This window comes from Cervus canadensis, chromosome X, assembly GCF_019320065.1.
Source record: "Cervus canadensis isolate Bull #8, Minnesota chromosome X, ASM1932006v1, whole genome shotgun sequence".
Taxonomy (NCBI): domain Eukaryota; kingdom Metazoa; phylum Chordata; class Mammalia; order Artiodactyla; family Cervidae; genus Cervus; species Cervus canadensis.
The window spans coordinates 20964388-20986471 of NC_057419.1; the positions used below are offsets into that span (position 1 = coordinate 20964388).

General features: G+C 39.9%; 1 protein-coding gene across 2 annotated transcripts; it reads left to right on the forward strand.

Moving 5' to 3' along the window:
* The first annotated feature begins 1194 nt into the window (after positions 1 to 1194).
* On the forward strand, positions 1195 to 17898 carry SCML1 (Scm polycomb group protein like 1). Of its 2 annotated transcripts, none has more exons than XM_043459581.1 (7): positions 1195 to 1318; positions 7146 to 7280; positions 8907 to 8984; positions 12111 to 12221; positions 12604 to 13132; positions 14778 to 14929; positions 16230 to 17898. In XM_043459581.1, the coding sequence occupies exons 2-7, from the start codon at positions 7251 to 7253 to the stop codon at positions 16365 to 16367; spliced, it is 1038 nt and encodes a 345-aa protein (XP_043315516.1). In that variant the 5' UTR covers positions 1195 to 1318; positions 7146 to 7250; the 3' UTR covers positions 16368 to 17898. The 2 variants fall into 2 exon arrangements, with proteins under 2 accessions (XP_043315516.1, XP_043315519.1); XM_043459584.1 differs by having other exon boundaries at positions 8910 to 8984.
* The last annotated feature ends 4186 nt before the right edge of the window (positions 17899 to 22084 follow it).

Here is a 22084-nt window from a genome sequence, read left to right on the forward strand (position 1 = left end):
TGGGAGCTGCTGCAGTAAAAGTATGAGCAAAATAACAATGGTAATAATAAACACTGTCTCTGTAATGGGCTCTAATTTTGCTTTGTATTTGAGAGGAGAAAGAATACATTTCCAACATCCAGTATACTTTCCTTGTACCTCTCCAGGCCAGGAAATTACTGATGGCTTTTCTTTAAAGTAACCTGCTTGGTTTCTGATAATTACTGATTGTGATGAGCAGCCTTGACACACCACTAAGTAATGTCACGAACCCTTTATCACGCAAATGTGTGTGCCAGATACGGTTCCAAGTGCTTTGCTTACTCTAACTCAAGAATACCCACCCCCGCCATGCTGTGCCTGTTTAACAGATAGGGAAACTGAAGCACAGAGCCATTTACCTGAGTTGCCCAAAGCCATAGAGCGCTTAAATGTTGGGCCTAGGGTACAAACCCAGCAAATCTGGCTCCAAGGTCTGTTTTACCTCGCCCCGTGGAGAGAGAACTTTTTGAAATAACTTCCCCCATATGAAGAAGGGGACGACAGAGGATGAGATGGTTGGATGGCATCAACGACGCGATGGACATGAGTTTGAGTAGACGCAGGGAGTTGGTGATGGACAGGGAAGCCTGGCGTGCTGCAGTCCATGGGGTGGCAAAGAGTCGGACACGACTGAGCCACTAAGCTCCCCATTTGTACCAAACCACAATTGCTAAAGCCTCCGCTCCCTCCCGCTTCAAATTCCAGCACTGCCCTGTACACCTAGGATTGAGTCAAAGTCAACGTCTGTGGTGCATCACAGAGGGACTGCGAGGGAGGGGGCAGAAGGGGGAATTATATATATATATATTTTTTAAAAAGCTTCAAAGAACTAGCCAACAGGTGGTGAAGCGGCACACTAAGCCTCAAATCCGCACTGTCGCAGGAAGTAGCCCGCGCAGGCGCGTTAGAGCAGCTGCCAAAACCCCTCTAAGCTTTAGAGGCCAGTGTTTTCAGTCGAGCGCAGTTAGCATCCCACCAGCCTCCGCAAAGAAACCGGAGGTCCAGTGCGGCTGCACTGTGCCCATCCCCCAGCGACAGCTCAGGGGTCCCCTGATTGGTTGGCTGATAGCCACTCTGATTGGGTGGCTGATAGCCACTGGATTGGGAGGCGTGTCTTGTAGCGGCCGCTGATTGGTCAGCGGTGTGCATGGACGAGCCCTACTTCCGGTGCGAGGACCGTTTACCCGCCACCGGTAAAACCTAACCGTCTTTTTCAGTTTCTGCTGGGGATACGGCCACGGCTAACCGGTTCCCACCCCCTTCCGAGGCCGATTTCGCGGATTCCGGACCAGAAAAGGTCTGTCAAGTGGCACTTTTTCCTTCCCTTGAACTTCTTTTCAGTGTGCGCTAGAAGCAATTGAAAAGAGGTTTAATTCTAATGGCTTGGAGGGCTCCGGAGCGAGGTGGCAGGGGGAGGAGGATTTACTTAAGGGAAGAGAAAGGATTTGCCGTTTCAGAAAGAGCCAGTCTTTTCTGGCTCCGCTGGTGGGTTGGTTTGGGATGGTTCGGGATGGTTCGGAGTGCTTTGTCAAGGTGGTTCCCACTGCTGCTCCTGGAATGCCAGTGCATAGGCACTTGAGATTTGGCCTCTTAGTGGTACCGGGTGCTGATTGAAAACAGTTGATCCTTTTCCATCCTTTCTCTTCCTTGGTATGGGAGGGGGCCGAGGGGGACGAACGACCGAGGCTCTCACGCTTTATTTAGATTCTTCAAACTCAAAATCCTATTAACTAGCAACTTTTGCTGTAACACTTTTTGAGATGTAAACTTTTATTTTGAGACATCTGATTGTAACCGGCATTAGTCAAACACAGTGCAGCTAAGCTATTGGTGTTCTAAAGACATACACGAGGCGAAACCGGGGCTTCCCAGTAGCTCAGTTGGTAAAGAATCCACCTGCAGTGCTGGAGACCCCGGTTCAATTCCTGGGTCGGGAAGATCCGCTGGAGAAGCGATAGGCTACCCACTCCAGTATTCTTGGGCTTTCCTGGTGGCTCAGCTGGTAAAGAATCCGCCCACAATGCGGGAGACCTGGGTTCGATCCCTGGCGAAGGGAATGGGCTACCCACTCCAGTATTCTGGCTTGGAGAATTCCATGGACTATATAGTCAATGGAGTCACAAAGAGTCAGACACGATTGAGTGGCTTTCAGGCGAAACAAAGTAAAGATGTGGTTTGAGCACGGTCGTTTGGTGACTTCATCTGTTGGGGATCGCTTCCCTCCGTTTACCTGGCTCTCCCTGAAGTGGTACTGCTCTAGCGTTTTAAACTGGTTTAATGTTTATGCATAGTGATTTTACAAGCAAAAGTTTTATGCATAGTATTGTATAAAGAACAGTGCATGGGCTTGATTCCCTGTCAGCTGACTTTATAGCCTCTAAAGTTTGATACTGACGGCAGAAAGGCTGCTTTTCAGAGTCCTGACAGGACTTTTATAAATGATCAGTGCATTGACACAGACTTGTTTAAAAAAATTTTGGTGTGGTCTGGCGATTGTAATCTGCCCTGTCTTGCCAAATATTTCTTGCAGTGGTTTTTGGGTAAGTTGATGAGTTGATGGCAAGGGAGAGCTAAAGAGCAGAATCCTCAAGTGACTTTTGAGGAAATGTCTTTGCAGTGTCTTTTTTAATTTTTAAAAATTGTAATGTATTTTGGGGGGCTGTGGTGGGTCTTGCTTGCTGCGCCGGCTTTTCTCTAGTTGCAGCCACTGGGGGCTACTTTCTAGTTGTGGTGCACGGGCTTCTCATTGTGGTGACTTCGCTTGTTGTGGAGCTCAGGCTCTAGGTGTGCAGGCTTCAGTAGTTGCTGCAGCTGAGCTCAGTAGTTGTGGCTCCTGTGGTTGCACAGGCTCAATACTTGTGGCACGGGGGCTTAGTTGCTCCCTGGCATGTGGGATCTTCCCAGAGTGGGAATCAAACCCCTGTCTCCTGCATTGTCAGGTGGTTTCTTCACTACTGAGCCACCAGGGAAGTCCCCTTTGCAATGTTTTTAATGTCTAAACTGTGTCTGTTTGAAAACCGGATGGTTTTTCTTAATGTTTTAAGAGATTAGACTTCCTAGTGTAAAATGTAAGTGCACTTCTCTGTAAGTAACCTGATTTTGCAAGATTTTGAATTTAACAAATTATATTAATTTTGCATCATCTAGTCATAGTTGGGCTATAAGAAAATGTTGCAAAACCTTTACTTACCTTGTGGAAAGGAGAGAAGGGGAACGAAAACTTAGACTTGGCCTGCTGTGAACCAGACATGATGCTGAGTGCTTAAATGTAATTTGGTCTTTCACAGCTCTATGAAGTAGCTATTATTCCAGCTTTACAGGTTAAGGAATTGAGGCACAGAGGGGTTAAATCCCTGCCTAAGCAAAATAGCAAATTTTGCAGTTTGGATTCAGATTCATATATTTCTTAAAGTCCAGTTCTTTGCACAGTGGCTTGCTAGTTAAAATTCATTTAGGGGAAATGGTTGCTATACCTGCAGTGCATGGTGCAACATAAGTGATAATTACATGTTATGATCCTGAGCAAAAAAAAAAAAAATATGTGAAGCAAAAAAGAAATCCTTGACAATTGTTTTTTTGGTGGTGTTCCAATTACCAAAAGGATCTCATAGAAGTTACAGTTCTTTATTGTTGGGTTGATTTCTGAAAACCTTGAAACATTTATTGATGTAATAAAACTGTTTCAAAGGTTACTTGAATGTTGCAAAATTATGTTTTCATCAGATTGTAGCTATCAAAGGAAAAGCTGACATAAAATAATGTAGAACATTTTTATATTTGAAATGTATCCTTTTCAAGGTCCATTTTTGCTGTTGCTCCTAGTGAAAGGAAAATCTCTCTGTAAAAGGAGAAAAAAAAGACTTAAATTTTTTTAGTTTATACTAAAATATACAGCAATATTGCTTTTTAATTCTTCTAATATCTATCCTATGTACTTATTGTAGATGGTATACATTCTTTTAAATTATAGCATCTATGTAGGCTTCCCCAGTGGCTCAGATGGTAAAGAATCCACTTGCAATGAGGGAGACCAGGGTTCCATCCCAGGGTTGGGAAGATCCCCTGGAGGAGGAAATGGCAACCCACTCCAGTATTCTTGTCTGGAGAATCCCATGGACAGAGAAGCCTGAGGGCTTCAGTCCATGGGGTTATACAAGGAGTGGGACACAACTGAGTGACTAAGCATACGTGATCCTGAGGATTTGTTGTCCATGTGCTCCATGACAAGTTGATTCTTTGAGAGGGTGTCATGACTACCTAAATAATAATAAGGTGGCTTTGCTATGCCAGTCATTGTTCTAAGCACTTGACATATATTAATTCACATCATCCTCATAATTCCATGGTTTGTGCTATTATCCCCATTTTTACAGTTTCTTTTTTTAGCACAGAGAAGTAAGTTGTCCAGAGTCACCCAGCTAGTAAGTGGAGGAGCTGGGACCCACACCCTGTATTCTGGTCCAAACTCTAAGGTCTTAATGCTATTTGATGTCGCCTCTCCTGTAACTAGCCAGCATGTGACAACTGCTTTAAAAGTGTTGCAGTGTGAGTGTTCTGGTACTTCTGGGAAAGCAGTTTTACTTCCAGATGGTGTGACATTGCACCCTTGCTTTGTGGAGCTTGGAAGTTGAAGGAAGCCCTGAAGTTTTGAGGTGGTTCTCCTCTGTGGAGTGGTCTCGTGGAGTGCAGGGTATCGGGGGCAGAGGGCATGGCAAGTGCAGAGGTTCAGAGAATGCCAGGTCAGCACTGATTTGTCCGTGTCCTACAGAGACAGAGGTGCTGGGTGGGTGTCTACTGGGTGACTCCATGTACGCCGCCTCTGTGTTTACAGCAGAGTTTTAGCAGCATTGTAATTAAGCCGGGTGGGGGGAGTGGGGGACTGTCTGACTGTTAGAGCCTCTAACAGTGGTTGGCAAACACTGTTTATAAAAGGTCAGATTTTAAGTATCTTAGTTTTAGAGCAAGGGGACAAGTGATAAGAGGTGACGTCTGAGCAGTGTGGAGAGACCTGACTGGAAAGACCTTGTAGGCCAGGGTAGGAGTTTGGGATTTTATTTTGTTCTTGGCTGAGAAGGGATTCCAGGTGATTTTAATGAAAAAGTAAAGCACCTAGACTGAAGCCAGACTGCACCATGTACTAACTATGAGACCTAGGTAAATTATTAAAATTTCTTTGCCTTAGTTTTCTCTTAAGGAAAATGGGGATGATAATAGAGCCTGCCCTGTGGGGTTGTCAGGAATACTAAATGAATTAACACACATCAAGTGCTTAGAACATTGCCTGGCACAGAATAAGCAGTAAAATCTGTTAAATGGTATTATCTGTACCTTGTGGCATAGTCCAAATGTCCTATAGTGAAACTGTATTTAATGAAAAATTATATATTTAAATCTATAAAACAAAGTTGTTGAAATACTCCCTAGAGCTGGGGTCCCCAATCCCTGGGCTACAGACTGGTGCTGGTCTGTGGCCTATGGCATGGCTGCATGGAGGTGGTGAGCAGCAGGCTAGGGAGCAAAGCTTCATCTGTATTTACAGTTGCTCCCATCACTTACATCCCCCCACCCCAGTCCATGGAAAATGTGTCTCCCACAAAACCCCTCCCTGCTGCCAAAAAGGTTGGGGACTGCTGTCCTAGAGTGGAAACTTTAACTCACTATTCTCATTCTTTGTGCGTTTGAGCAGATCCTGCTCTGCAGTGTCTTTTTTAAGAGCAGGACTTGGGGAGTGATTTTTGAATATCTGTGACTTGGAACTAGGTAAATAAATCATAGCCTATTTGCAAGATGGGGAATTGAGACATTGTTGAAGTGACTATGGTATATCTAAAGGTACTGATTTAGAAAGACATCTTTTCCTTTTGTCTCTTTTTGAACTCGTACATTGTATTCTTTTCTGCATCTGGGTTTTACTCATCATGGCGGTTGTGAGATTTCTGAGATTTATCCTTGTTGTGTGTATCAATAGTTGGTTTATTCTCACTGCTGTGAGAGTTGGCTTATTCTCAGTGCTGTGTAGTCTTCCTTTGTATGAAACCCCAGTTCAAGTATTCATGACTTGTATTAGTTGTATAATCAGAAAAAATAGTCTAAAAAAAGTAAAATTTGGTTGAAGTTACAGCTCAAACTGAAGGTATCGAATAACCTGAATTTATTTTACATTAGTAGACTGCATTTATCTAACTTGAGGGGGCTTCCCAGGTGGCTCAGTGATAAAGAATGTGCCTGCCAAGTAGAAGACACAGGTTTGATCCCCGGGTCAGGAAGATCCCCTGGAGAAGGAAATGGCAACCCACTCCAGTATTCTTGCCCTGGCAGGCTCCTCTGTCCATGGGATGGCAAAAAAGTAGGATGTGACTTAGCAACTAAACAAAAGCAATCTAACTGGCGAGTTACTTTTCCCTTCATTCTGCCTCTCATTACCGCTCAGGATCGATAAAAGGGCATTAGCTCTCCCAGTGTTCAAATCTGCTACAAAATATGATATGATAGCATTATACTCAATATCCTTTTCTGATTGCTAAGAAGAATGACTCAACCATAACTGAGCCTACATAATTCTAGAAGAGGTGTTGACCTATTTTTCACATGCAGTTATTTAGGTTTTACACAAAATTTAACTACGGAAGCAATCATAATCTTAGCGCTGAAATGACCTTAGATGTAATTTTGCCCACTTTTCACCTGGCAGGGGAGGATCTTTAGTGGTCTGCCCAGGCCACACCTTGGTGGAGGCCCAAGCTGGACTCTCCTGACTTGAATTTGGAGGCCTGCAGCCTCCCTGAGTAGAAAGCCTCTGAACTCCCTGACAAAACCAGTTAGAATTCATACTCTGTTGTTCATTTGTTTCCAGCACTTACTCTGTAGCCTTTAGGTTGTAAAGCATTCACTTTACAATTTGGAACTGTGTTTGCTCTGGATTCTTATTCCTACATGTGAACAGTCAAGCCCTTCAATTTTTAAGTTTATCCTAAATCACTAACGCAAGAATTCTCATTTTGTTGCTCTCTAAAATTCAACCAGGACTCCAATTCAACTTGAGTTGGCATTCTGAGAATATACCTATGTTAAGTTTGCTAAGGCAATAAGTGTGTGAAGTAACTTTTTTATGCATTGCTTTTCAGGAGTAAGCTTTACCAGTCCTAGACGTTCAAGCATTTTCACAAATAAATCCTCCAGCAAGTTTAAAAATAATTAGGAAGTGGAGTTTCTCTGGTTGCACAAAAAAGATGTCAAGCGGATCTAGTGAAGTTGATGTGGTTTGTATTTCAAGTTGAAAATCTGCTTTTGTTCGTTTTATTGTGTTCTGTTTCTTTTCCAAATTGAGTTTAATTTCATACAGTAAAGTGCAGTGATTGTAAATGTACAGTTCATGAGTTCCAGACAGTGATGTTTAAAGTATTTAAATGATGAGCATATGTGTACAAGTTTTAAAATTTTTACTATCTACCAAGATTCATTTTTTCTGACTCTTTTCACATAATTATATGAAAGCATTTTGAAAAGTATAAGGCCCTGTATACAAAGGTAACATGGGGTCTGTCTGTCTATCTATCTATCTATCTATCTATCTCTCTCTATATATATATAGTTAAGTACTAATCTATAACCCAACCCCACATTATCTTGTTTATGGCTTTTGAAACAGACATATGTACTTTTAAATGGTTAAAATTATTCCTGTAGCTCATAATCCATTCTTAGAATACACTCTTAGAATATCATGGTTGTTTACTTATCTATTTACTTATTTATGCCCTATCTCCTTCTCCCCAAAATGTTTTAGGTGATTTAGAGATTAACTTCTCAAGAAGAATAGGTGTGGGGAATTCCCTGGCAGTCCAGTGGTTAGGACTCTTGAGATCTCACTCATAGCCGAGAGTCCACATTCAATCTCTGGTCTGGGAACTAAGATCCCACAAGCCTCGCAGTGCAGGGGAAGAAAATAATAAGAAATATATGCTCAAGTGTTTCCTATTTTGTCCACAGAGTGGCACTGTTGGATTATTTTAAAATATCAAAAGTCATGAAGAGGATTCTTTGTAGTTGCTTGTAGAAAACGCTTATTTTATAGCAGTTCTGGTGCCAAATTACTAGAAGAATAGACTTTCTACCTTAAGGTACACAGGAGGAAAATGATGTCTTATGTGTGGTTGTGATAATGTGAAGTTTTGAAAGTGCATCTTTTCCTGTAGTCATAGTATTGAAAATAGACAAAGGTCCTTTGATATCACCAGTTGACTTTTGGAGCCTCTTGGAAGTGAAGTAAGTCCTCAATTTTTCTTAAAGTTCTATCATCATTCCTTTTAATTTGTTAATAAATCTTCCTTAGATAAGAACACGAATCCCTGCTTATGATGATGATAACATTGTTCTTTATGCATATGAACCAAATACTGCATATTTCAGTAATGTAAGTAATGTTAATTGCCATTTGCCAAATACATTAACATTTAACCACTTTAAAGGAAAAGATTTCAATTCTTCATAAACTATAGATTTCCTCTACACTCACTCAAAAAATACTAGTCTCTCTCAAATTTGTCCACTTCCTTTCATTAAACAGTGAGCAAAATCATTTCACTTCCTTTTTTCCTTGTAGGAAAGTCAGAGCAGTTTTTACTTATTTTTCAGTGTAAAACTCTAAACCTAAGTCCCTGCAACATTATGAATTCTTTCCATACTCCCTCTCTTAATCAGCAGTGGGTATTTTCATTCTCATATTAACATGGTTTTTTTTTTTTTTTTTTGTCTCTGGTTTAGATTAAGACCTCTGAAACTCTTTGTAAAGTTGGTTTAAAATAATAAGTTAATATTATTCTTTCCTCTCATTGTTCAGTCTGAATTTCACAGAATTATTAACTGTTCAATTTTTAAACTATTAGCAGGAAACTGCTGCATCTGAGACATCTTACAATGAAGAAGAACAAGGAACAATTCAGGATATCTTTATTCATTGCCAGGTACAAAAAGTTCTGTCTGTCTCAAATGCAGTTTTCTAAAATACTAAACTAAAATTCTCTTTATCTCATATACAGTATATAATTGAAAGTATGCTGTTTTGAATTATTTATGATTATCACTCTCATTATGCTCTTTTAACAGTTTTCTTCGGTGAAAGTTTCAAAATAGCAGTGTGTAGTTTTTATAGCCTTTTGTAAAAACCCTTAATTGATCCAGTGTAGTTATAGCTCTTTCATCTAAACTGTTCGATACTGAATTAATTTCCCCTACAAATTCTTTAAAGGAAGTTGGCTGATATAGATAAAATTTAGTATGTACCTAAATGTATGTCAGGATATTTCAATTGAAATGAAATGACAGCCCACTGTTTATTAATGAGTTTATCTTACATAGTTTTGAGGGGATTTTTTTTAAAAATTGACATGTTGGTGGAGACTGGTAGAGGTAGCTAACTATCAAGGATTTTGTGAGCTGCATACCCTAGCAATAATGAACATTTATAAGAAGTAAATGTTTCTTAACATATAAAATTTCTGTGATACAATGAACTAACATACTTTGAAAAGTAAGAAGTGTCTATGAGAGTCTTTATCATGCCTTTATCATGAGAACAGTGGAACACTTAAAGGGGACTTGTGGTGTCTTCTGGGGAAGGATGTACAGAGAGCGGGAAGGTGGGGGCCAAGTAGGGAGTTCTGATTTTGAGCAGCAGCAGCTCAGCCTGCTTTACATCAGCATCCACGAGGTTGATGAATGAGGTTGACACGGCTCTGCCAGGACCTTCTGAACGATTGTGCAAGATGTGGTGGGATGAGCATCTCCCATAAGACACACCCAGGTTTCAGAGTCACAGCCCTGCAGTGGGCCCTGGGGGATCCTCTCCATTTCTCCTCTTGTGCCGGCTCCCTCCTGTCTTCGGCACCTTCCCTTCCCAGTCTAGGCCACATGGGGCAGCACTTCCACCTGTTCTTTTTTATCCTTCCCAGCGTCCCCTTTAGTAAAACCCCAGCCCTGTCCAGCCAGGCTGGGAAACAGAGGGCAGGACCTCTGCTGGGGACTGGTGGCCCTCAGACAACCTCAATCCTTCTCGCTTATTTCATGGAGAAAATGGGGAAGCGTGGAGCAGAAATCCCCCCCAAGTCCCAATTCTTCTCACAGCCCACAAACCTGCCTAGTTCCATCTCTGCCAACCTCCTTCCTGACCGCTGGAGTGGGAAAAGGGTTCCCCCTGTAAGGCTAACACTAACACCTCCTCTGGTTTCTGCATCTGATCCGATCCTCTTTCCCTGTGTTCAGACACCTCCATTCTTCCATCACCTCCCTCTCTCCCGGATCTTCAGCCTCTGTCTCTCTCAGCATACTCATTCTCCCACTGTTATTTATTAAAATCACTGCTTTTGGCCTCCTATCCCTCTCTCCTTCCCTTTATAACCCAGCACTTTGAATGTCATTTATGTTCACTCTGTAAACATTTGACTTCCTGTTTGGGTATTTGGGGGGTTGTTTTCTATTGAAGTAGAGCTGATTTATAATATTGTGTTAGTTCCAGGTGTAGAGCATAAATTTGGGGTGTAATTCCCTGTGCTCTACAGTAAATCCTTGTTTCTTATCTATTTTATGTATAGTAGTTAATATCAGTTAAGGTCATGCTCCTAATTTGTTGGGTATTTTTTAATATACTCTTCCTTCTGCCCTGTATACTCTTGGATGCATTTCTACCTGGTGGACACTTTCTCATCTTTTCACTCTTAACACAGATAACACCCACGACTGCCCACCTAGATTAGGTCTTGCCCTTCTGTGCACACTTAGCTTCTTATTCTTATCTGTATTATGGCCATAATATTAATAACGCTTGAACACTACTGGACTAGCCATTGTGCAGTATTATTATTATGTTAGTAGTGATACTATAGCACATTGCTTTGTCCTTAAGAGAACTAAGATATTTTCATCCTGATTCTATTAATAAGGAAATTGAATAGCAGAGAAGTAACTTGAACCCCACTGTGTTCCCCTCAAGCCTGTGCTGAGAGCCAGCAGGTCTCACACTTGATCATGTCAGAATCACCTAGAGGGCTTGTGAAAACAGGTCGCTGCTCTCGCTCTCAGACTTCCCAATTCAGTAGATCTGGGGTGGGAGATGTAGCATTTCCAACAAGCTAGTAGATGGTGCTGTTGCCTCTGACACTGAAATCAATTGCCCCTCGCTGCTAATCACTCTATTTACCTTGTCTCTTTACTTGTCTCTCTCCAGCTAAAATGGGAGTTCCTTAGGGCAGGAGCTGGTTCTGTTCTTTTTTTTTTTTTTAATGTCCACATTCCCAGCATCTAGCAAAGCAGTCTGGCAGGTGGTAAGCTCTCAATAAATGTTTAGTTGAATGAATGATGTAATGGTTCTGGCCTTTTTATTTAAGTGTATTTTTGCCAAAATGAAATTTCTATGTATTTCAAGAATTCTCAGGTTTTATCAATCACATACCCGATTGGCATACAGGGGCTGTGTACTCAAACATTTTATAAAGTTAATTGTTAATTGCATGACTTTAATCTGGGGACTTCCCTGGGGGTTCAGTGGTTGATTCTACACTTCCAGTGCAGTGTTCAATCCCTGGCCAGGGAACTAGGATCTCACATGCCACATGGCCAAAAATAAATAAATAAAACATGCTGATGCCAAAGGTCACATCTGTTGTATTTGGTTCACTGTTCCTTCCAGAGTGGACCCTTCACTGCCTATTAGTTTATACCATCATTATGGGAAGAGGCTCTTTTGCCTTTTAGCAGATTTTAAATTTTCTTTCCTAAACTATCACCTTCCTTGATGTAAAATGACTCCAGCATAAATGTGATGGCTTATAGGAATTGTGGAACATTTACCTTCCAGTATTCAAGCTTCTTCAAATGCCTGTATGATATGGAGGAGTTGAGTAGGAGGTTGGGGCACTTTAATCTCAGCCAGCTCGGCCCTGGATCACTAACAACCAGGCATTAAGTGGGAAATAAGAAATTTCTGATGGCTTGAGAACTTTCTTTGTTTCTGGCAGTCAAAGGTTGGCTTAATGGTATTTTTTATGTTACTTTTCTTTTGAAGTAGAAATTAGTAACAGTTTGTACTATAATAGGCCATCTATGATGCTATTCAAGACCTGGATAAGAAGTTTGATATTATTCATGGAAAGGTTTCAAAAATTCACCGTTACCGTTGCCGTATGAAGTCAATGTGGCAAAGCCGTGTAAGTGTTACAAAAATATTTTCACAGCTATAATAAATAAACCTCTGGGTTCTAAAGATGTCAATTAGAAGTGAGAGAGAACTAATAACTCTTAAAGAGGAATAAGGCTGATCTGTACTTGCTATAGCAGCAGATGGGAGACTAAACCTCTGCTGGAAAAATGCTGATGTTTAGGTTTGAGATATGTATGACAATGGGTATTTTTATATTTGTAACCATAATATATAAAATGTGATTCAAATGTAGGGGTGAAGAGAAATAGAGCACTTATCTTTAATAATGTAAAGCAATCTTCCATAGAAAATAACTATCAATGTATTTACTATATATGTCTTTTTCCTTTTACTCACAGTTAATTTGTGCTGGGTTTGTGTCATTTCAGAAACTACATGGACATAGATATAAAAAGTATAATTGCCAGCATTCTAGAAAGAGCAAACGCCTGAAAAGGAAGAGAAGGGACCTTACCTCTTCATTATCTCTCACTGAAAGTTATAGCCCCACTATACCAGTAAGCAGGCAGGATAATGATTCCCAGAGCAACACTTCGGGAATACCTATCGAGTCCCAGAAGTCCCCAGAGCGGGAGCAGGAGTCATTCATCCAGGATCAGGAGCCAGATCGCAACCTGAGCCCAGGGATCCCTGCCATCTTCACACAACCCTATGAGCCATATGAATACACGCAGGAGGAATCCAGGCAGGTCCCTTCTTACTACGACAGCCCACAGGCCCACAGCACCACCAATTTCTTCACACCGAACCAGGCCGCTGTAATTCCAACTGCATCCATACTGACCCAGATGGAACCTGAACCAATACCTACCCCTGATGTTGTGACCTATCCACCTTTATTTGATACCCAGCCCTCCAGGCGTAATAGCTCACCTCCCTACACGCCGAACACTTACGGTGAGTATGAACTGACACCTGTTATAGGTAGCATTATTTACCCTATAGTCCTCAGCACTTGGATGCAAGTTTGTGGAAGCTGTTTGTTTCTCATCTTGAGTACTAGTTTGGGGTGATACTCTTAGCGATGACTAACACTTCTTGAGTGTCTCTAATGTGCCCACACTATGCCAGTCAACTGACACTGCCTCTACACTAATACTCATAATGATCACACTGTGAGTTTTTTCATCTTGTTTTTCTTTACCCTTTCCCTGTGTAAACAATCACATGTTCCTAAAATGGCTAGAGCCCAGATGACAGAAAAGGAAAGGCACACTTTAGGTTAATTCACACAGAGGTCAAACTTGTGTTGACATCTTTGGTTAGAGAAATAAATCTTCCTAGCGAATTACAAAACCCACTTCCATTACAACACACTAACTTTAAGGAGTCGAGCACTCTGGTTGAATAACTGAGTACTTGTCTGGACACAAAGAAATTTGAGTACAACTTAGTTTATGGCATGGGCTTCCCTGGTGGCACAGGCAGTAAAGAGTCTGCCTGCAATGCAAGAGACCGGGGTTGCATCCCTGGGTCGGGAAGCTGCCCTGGAGAAGGGAATGGCAATCCACTCGAGTATTCTTGCCTGGAGAATCCCATGGACAGAGGAGCCTGGTGGGTCACAGTCTGTGAGGTCACAAAGAGTTGGACATGACTGAGCAGCTAACACTCTCACTTTTATTTTATAGCATAGCTAAAACTTCTTGAGGTATGAGCACTTACATTATTTCATGTCTCAGTTACTTTTTAAATATAAACCTCCAACCAAATATCTATTACTATGCAATGAAACTTGAAAGAGATATTCAGTGTAATGTTAAAGTTACTTTTGACCTAGCTAAGCACAAAATAATCTTGTTTTCTGCAAAATTCAGATAAGCATTTAAGCCTTGAGAGACGGGAATTTTAAAGCCATGGTAGAGGGTTGGTAAGAGAACTCATGTGGTTCTCAAAGATAATGGAAGTTATTGAAATTCATTAATTAAAATGAATAAATTTAAGCAACTTTAGAACTATAAATTCTGGAAATTTCCCACTGAAATTAGCTAGTAAAATAAACCTCATCTGGAGAGACCAAGAGGACAGAAATTGAGAGAAATTCATTGAAATTCTTAAAGGAAGAGAGCAGTAGCTTGGCTTAGATTAACTTAATTCAACCTAAGTTACAGGTCTTTTTGCTATATTTGCCTGTGGCCAAAGAGGCCTTGGGTTGCTCAGTCTGTTTTATGATCTTTGAAACTCTAAGTTACCTTCTGAAGTTGCTTTTGTTGTTTGGGGGAGGTCATGTGGGACAGCAACCCACTCTGGTACTCCTGCCTGGAGAATCCTATGGGTGGAGGAGCATGGTAGGCTCTAGTCCATGGGGTCGCAAAGAGTCGGACACAACTAAGCAACTTCACTTACTCACTCACATGGGACATTCTTGGGTCGCTAGCCTAAGGTCATCTTTAGTCTTTCATTACATTTTACCTTGAAGTTCTGGGTCCATGCTGGGGTACTTCACAGAATGTTCCAGGAATGATACAATTACTCCCTACTTAACATCTCTTCTTTCAGGATAATATCAGGTCAAGTATGATTTGTCTTTTTCCCCTCTTTGAAGCTCCAACTTCACCAGTTAGAAATCGCCCGGATTTCTTCAGAGAAAACTTCCCTGAGGACCCCTCAACCTGGTCCGTGGATGAAGTGATCACGTTTCTGCAAGATGTAGATCCTCTGACACTCGATCCCCTGGTTGACCTCTTCAGGAAACATGTAATGTGTCTTTTGATCTGGTTTTTCTGCCTTAATGACTTTGAATTATCTCTTTGCAGACCCTTCAGTTGGTTACTGTTTAGTATAGATGGTGGGGGAACCCTATCAACTGATTTTTCCATATTTGAGAGAGTTCACTTTGCCCAAAGTCAGATCCTTAAAGGGTAGAGGGTGGATTTGTGCTTAAATGGTTACCCAAGTACCTAACATACTACACGTCTTCAAGTTCTCAAGAGAAGATGATTCAGCATGGCCACTCTCAGGTGTCTTCTCCTTTGTAAGACCAGCTACAAAGATCCTCTTCCCCACCTGCTCCCTGCTTGGCCCTGGGATTGTGAGTAGGAGGGAGTGACCACTGTTGTAATACATTGTCCTCCTTGTTATGATTCCCAATGAACCCAGTAACTGATTCCATTTGGCTCTGTTCTGTTGACCTTACATGATTACTGACGATTTGGGATGCTGATACTCTCATGCCATTTACAAAGTAACATCATGGGCTAAATTTTTTAAGTTCTAATTTCTTTAATTTCTACTTTTACTTACTAGAAAATGTATAGAAGGTACCTGACAAAAGCAGTACTGTGAAGGACTTCAGGTCCCTTCAGCCAGTGATAAATGATTCAGCAGTTTTATTTTTAAACTAGATCTCATAAAAACCAAATAATATGCTTCAGCAGCATCACTTGGCCAATTAATTCTTTTTTACACTAGGAGGATGGCTTGTGACTATCAAGTAATATTTTTGTAGTTTCCTAATGAATAAAATTAGTGCCCACATATCTGATGTACCATTTTCAATATGGTAAGAAAATCAGTCATTAGTTTTTAGCATCTAATTAGCTTCAGACAACTAACTGATTACCTTCCAATGTTAAGACAGCACTGTATAGCACACTAATAGCTGAGATACTCATGTTCCAGCCCTTCTAAGAAAGTCAATGACCGTCTGAAATTCATTTTTATGATTCATTAAGTTTTTACTCTCTTTGTCACAGTTATGCAGTATTTTGTTTAACATAAGGTATTTAAAAATAGGTAGCTTGACGCTTAGGACATTTTTAAGATATTAAATTTCCTTTTTCTTAAAATTTGAAGCAAATTTACAAGTGATTAAGTGATGCTTCACTGTACAAATTAGATTTTTGATAGTTTCCATCAATCAGTTGCAGATTCAGAGAATATATAGCTGGAATGAGCTGCTCTCTAATTGTGTTACATGTTCTTATATAGAAAGGAGAAACTATTCTGATTCAATATGAATGCTTTATTAATTATTTTAATTTCCTTTGCTCTGTAGGGCATTGATGGGAAAGCTCTGCTACTGCTCAAGAGTGACATGATGATAAAGTACATGGGGCTTAAGCTGGGGGCAGCCTTGAAGGTGTGCCACTACGTCGAAAGGCTTAAAGAAGGAAGATACATCTACAATTTATAAACCACGTATAGGTTAGACTGGACTTAATTCTGGGAAGACCAATGCTGTCTTTGCTCTGCCCTTAGAAGTTTTTGTTGCATAGAAGATTCCTTTAAGATATGGTGTATCCAAAATAGCAGAACCTGGGATAGTCCAGTCTACTTCTTTAGAAGCCATTTAATGTACTAGTGCTAGCATAGTCAAACTGGTTGTTTGTTCTTATCTTTTCATTATTTTCATTGTATAGTTTACAGATATACTTCATGCAGGAAACAGAAATACCTTTTGATTTTGGTTAATGTTTATATGTAAAACCAAAACAGTCAAGTCCCAAAGGGCAAAATATCAGGCACTGACAAGCTTTCTAAAGAAATCCATATGACATTTTCCTTAGAAGAAAATTTAAAGTTGCAACTATAGGTATCCTGTTTTTCTCAAATATTTTATGTCTGTTACTGCAATGTTCTGTTTGTATTCTACCAGTTTCCCAAAAGGGAATAGCCACATAAATTATTTTCCTTTATGTTATTATTTCACTGTATGTTTTATCTGTCCCTACTAGAAGGAAAAAAGCAGCCTTTTAAGATTTCATGAGGCGTTCTTACCAGTTTTTAAAAAAATTATCACATAGTCATTTCATGCAAGAGATACTACACTACAAGGGTGGTTTGGATTGAGTCTGACTATATTCTTTTCAACTAAATACATGTTATTTTACAACTTCCATATTTTGTCTAAACTTGGACATTTAACTAGGCATTCATTGCTCACATCTCTCCATGAAGATGCCTATGTCTGAGTTTTTTAAAGATGTGTTTTATTGTCTCTTCATTCCTCATATGGATACTGTTTTGTGTTTATATTTTATTCTGTACCTGAAGTATACAGATTTAAATTCTTTTTTAATTTAAAATGGCACTTTACACTTCCACTGAGCTAAAGACCATCTCTATATATAATGAGTTTTTTAATTGTTTAAAACACATGCAAAGTGTTTGCTATCACTGGTACCTCTCAGCTCACACTTCAGGGTTTCCGTACAGGGAAGTTCTATCTTGTGCAATGTTTCTAGTTAATTTCCTTTCTGAGCCATTTATCTTTATAAACTTTAGACAAGTACATTAATTCTGATTTGAACTTTACTTTAAAAATTAGAACCTTCATGTGAAACATTCATTGTTATTTTATTTATTACATCATATGTTGTATAATATTCAGTGTAATGTTAATAAGTTATGAGAAATGGTGCTGATTTTATTAGCCATTTGTTATAAATGCCAATAAGATGTTCACCAGGGGTAAGAATATACATTATCTTTTTAGAAAACCAAGTGTACCTTATAAGCAAATATAACTATTTACTGGGCATATATGATTTAAAGGACATTTTCATCTATATTATTGCTTTTGTGTTAGAAGATTCAGATTTCAACTTCGTCTTCTTTCAAACTGTTTATGTGAAGATGCTGTGCCCACTTGAACAGTCCTCAGGCGTTTGTATAAGCACTATGTTTTACAGTTTTTAAATATAATAAAGTTTAATAATTACAGCCATTAATGTCAAAGCCTCAGATTTGATTTTACTTGCTTAAAGAGTTAAAGCCAGCAGTGATGCATGTCATGAATCGTTATGCTTTGTGACAGCCTCACTAGAGAATTCTCTTTCCATCCTGAATATCAAGGCAAAAGTATGGCTAACACAATAACTTTCATAAATACAGACTTCAAGTACCAGGACTAGAATTTCATATCCACTGAAACAAATTTTTCTCTCTAAAATTACTCTCATCTTCATGAAACATAGTCAAATCAAGACTAAATTTGTTCACGGAATGGTCAACTCATCAGTTGACCACATAGGCTCCTCCAAAGTGGCTGTGGTGGAAATCCTCAGGATTCATCTCAGAACAAACTCCCAAAAGGCCTCTCAAGGCCAGGAAAGACATACCAAAGGCTTGCCATCAGGCTGCGCTTCAGTGGATTTCACTCTTCTACAGAATCCCTAAAACGTGATTCCTGCACGTGCCAGCAGGAATCCCATTCACCTGCTACAGCTGCTCAGCACCCACGAGTTTCCAATGTCTGGAGGGACCAGGCAGAGAGACGGAAAATGTTTCAATCCTACCCACAGGTGTAGTTTACCAAAGTGCTTTAAGTCACAAATAATTTGAGGGGAAGGGCGTCCCTATATCTGGGAAACACAGATCAAAACCAGTAATATTATAGGCAAAAACCATAAAAATTATAACCATATTCACCACTTCACACAGTAACTATTTGTTAACTTTTTCTGAAGGCTCAAGTTTTCCATTAGGATTTTTTACTATCTTACCCAGTTCAGCTATATGATCTGAAACTTACCAGAGACCTATATTTGTCAAAAAGGTCTTCCTATGTATATCATCTTGAAAATGAAGCATTTTTGCAAAAGCATCAGAGTAAAATAACTGCCTATAAATAACAAAAGACTTTAAAAGGCATGGACACCTGACTATAATGTAATCGCTAAAGAAACTTGGTTATGATAACTAGAATTATAACCAATGATAATCTTAACCCTTGAAACGTTAATCACTGGCGAAAATCAAGAAGCAAGTAACTGTGAACTGTTCATCATACCAACATTTACTGATTGGAAAACTTATGCTCTCATCTTCCTCTAAGAAAGCAAAGGTAGGTAAACTTAGACCCACCCAGCAATTAATGTTCCACTACTTTATCCTATTTGAAATGATGTAGGTAATGAATAAATTCTCTTCATTTAACTTGGTTTAGTATCAAGTTACCAAAATCTGGAAAGACTATTTTTTAATTACTTATTTTAATTGGAGGATAATTACAATATTGTGATGGTTTTTGCCATATATCAGCATGAATCAGCCATGGGTATACATGTGTCCCCCCCATTCTGAACCATATATATGCGAGCTCAAATGGTAAAGAATCTGCCTGCAATGCGGGAGACCTGGTTTGATCCCTGGGTCGGGAAGATCCCCTGGAGAAGGGCATGGCAACCCACTCCAGTATTCCTGCCTGGAGAATTCCATGGACAGAGGAGCCCGGTGGGCTACAATCCATGGAATTGCAGAGGTGGACACAACTGAGTGACTAACATGCATACAGTATTTGTTGGAAAGACTATTTTAGATAAACATTCCTGATAGCTTACAGTGAACGATGTCAGATTCGTGATCTCCAAAGAAGAAGATTTAGCTTCGGGACCAGGAACCAAGCTTGATCACTCAAGAGCTTTTGTATAGCAGAGTTTTATTAAAGTATAAAAGGGACAGAGAAAGCTTCTGACATGGACATCAGAAGAGATAGGAGAGTGCCCCCACTAGCTAGTCTTCTCAAGGCCTTATATACTTTTACCAGACCCACTCCTACAACATACATCTTAAATTAACAAGATTAGAACTAACTAAAGAAAAGTCTTACCAGACCCACTCCCACATAAGATTAGTCAGAAGGTTCCTATTAAGAAGGAAAAATATGTCCTTGAGCAAGATACATTGTTGTTATATAATCATTAGTACAGAGTTTAAAGAAAAACATTGAGCAAGATGAGTTGTTTTCTGTGTAATCATTAGCTCTGGGCTTAAAGAAAGTTAGTCTTCAAGATTCTTGTCATAACAACTCAGAGTTTAAGAAAAAGTTTGTCCTTTTTCTCCTCCTCAAGATTCCAGGATCCCTTTCTCCTGGAGGGCCCCAGACTCCTTATCAACCTACCCAAGAATTAACTCTCATTCCCAAAACATATTTACTACTATAGCATTTACCTAAAAGTTTTATCTCACTTATGTTTACTTAAACTTTCATCATATTGTTATTATCCTTGCTGAAAAATTTTCAACAGATGTAATAAGGTGTTATTTGCTCTCTAATAAACTTAAGTACAACAGAAGTGTTTGCACTGATGGGCTTCCCTGTTGGCTCAGTGGTAAAGAATTCACCTGCCAATGCAGGAGACATGGGTTCGATCCCTGGCCTGGGAAGATTTCACATGCCATGAAGCAACTAAGCCCATGGGCCACATCTATTGAACCAGTGCTCTGGAGCCTGTGAGCCGCAATTTCTGAGCCCACATACTGCAGCTACTGAAGCCCAAACATTCTAGAGCCTGTGCTCTGCAACAAGAGAAGCCACAGCAATAAGAAGTTCATTTGCCACAACCAGAGAAAAGCTTGTGCATCAACAAAAACCCAGCACAGCCAAATAAAATTACTTTTGAAAAACTATACCACTGATGACTCTAAAGACATGTCTATATTAATTAAACTAACAAGCTTAAGCTAGCTAGCTTCAATACTAGACATTCAGTAAGTACTGAGTATTTCTCAGGCCACATGAACTTGAAATTTATTCAAGCCAGTCTTTTATATTTCTGAGAATTTACACAAATGTTAAATTTCTTTTAAACCAATTAAACATTTCTTTTAAACCAATTCATCCAAGAACCCATCTTGGCAATGCCATTTGGAGGCAGAGACACTTTAAAAGGTACGCATAGGCATACATTTATCTATATAGAGAAAGAGATCTCAGTTTTCCTGCTAAAATGTAAAAAGACCTTTTTGAGTGAAATAATGCCACCTGCAGCAATATGGATGGACCTAGTGATCATCATACTAGGTGAAATAAGTCACAGAAAGACAAATATCATATGATATCACTTTTAAGTGGAATCCATAAAAATGATACAAGTGAACTTATTTATAAAACAAAGAGACTCTCAGACATAGAAAACAAATTTATAGTAACCAAAGGTGAAAGGGAAGGTGGGATATATTAGGAGTCTAGGAAGCAGATGAACAACAAGGTCCTACTTTATAGCACAAAGAACTATATTCAATATCTTGTAAATAAACTAATGAAAAAGAATAGATTTATGTATACCTCAATCAGTTTGCTATACACCTGAAACTAATACATTGTAAATCAACTATACATCAATTAAAACAATAAAAGATAAAAATAATTCTTAAAAGTCCTCTTTTTTTCTCTTCACTCTGGGATCACAGATGATTACAGTTCCAGAGAGCCCAGGTAGATCACATGTATTGCAAAGTCACAGGAAGAGAAACACCAATTCCTTCTAGAAAGCTAACTTCCTCTGAGGGCATATGGAAAAACCAGTTTTAGAATGTCAAAAGAATCCCATCTTGGATACTTTCAGGATTTTTTTCTTTGCAGTTTCTAAAAAGCCAATTCAGTATAAGCAAATAACAGTAATATACAATAATATATATCACTCACTCACATGCATGTGCCTTACTTTCAGAGGAACAAGAATCAGCATTCAGGTTAACCTTCACCTCAGCTATTAGCTCAGCCTCCATGGCCTCTCTCAATATAAAGCTGTGGGCACTTCGTTTTCCCACCATAGTGATGCCAATATCTCCGCTGTGGCCTTGGGGTGTCTATGAGTCCTCAGTACCCTCTTGGCCTTGCATTCATCAAGGACAGCCGCCCCAGGGCCCCACTTCTAGTGGACGGCCACCCCAGGATTTCCCCTGCAACTATCAGGCAGATTGCAGGCAGATTCTTTACCATCTGGAACTTTCAGGCCCCACAAGCTAGTGACACCCCATAACTTTCAGAATCACCCCTGAAATTTTCAGTCCCCACAAGCTAGGTGACGCCTGGCAACTTTCCGTTCCCCCATCCTTATTTCCCAACATCTCGGCATTCATGGGCATTTGCTTGGTCTCCTGGTGGCTCTGCCAATTGGGCTGCAC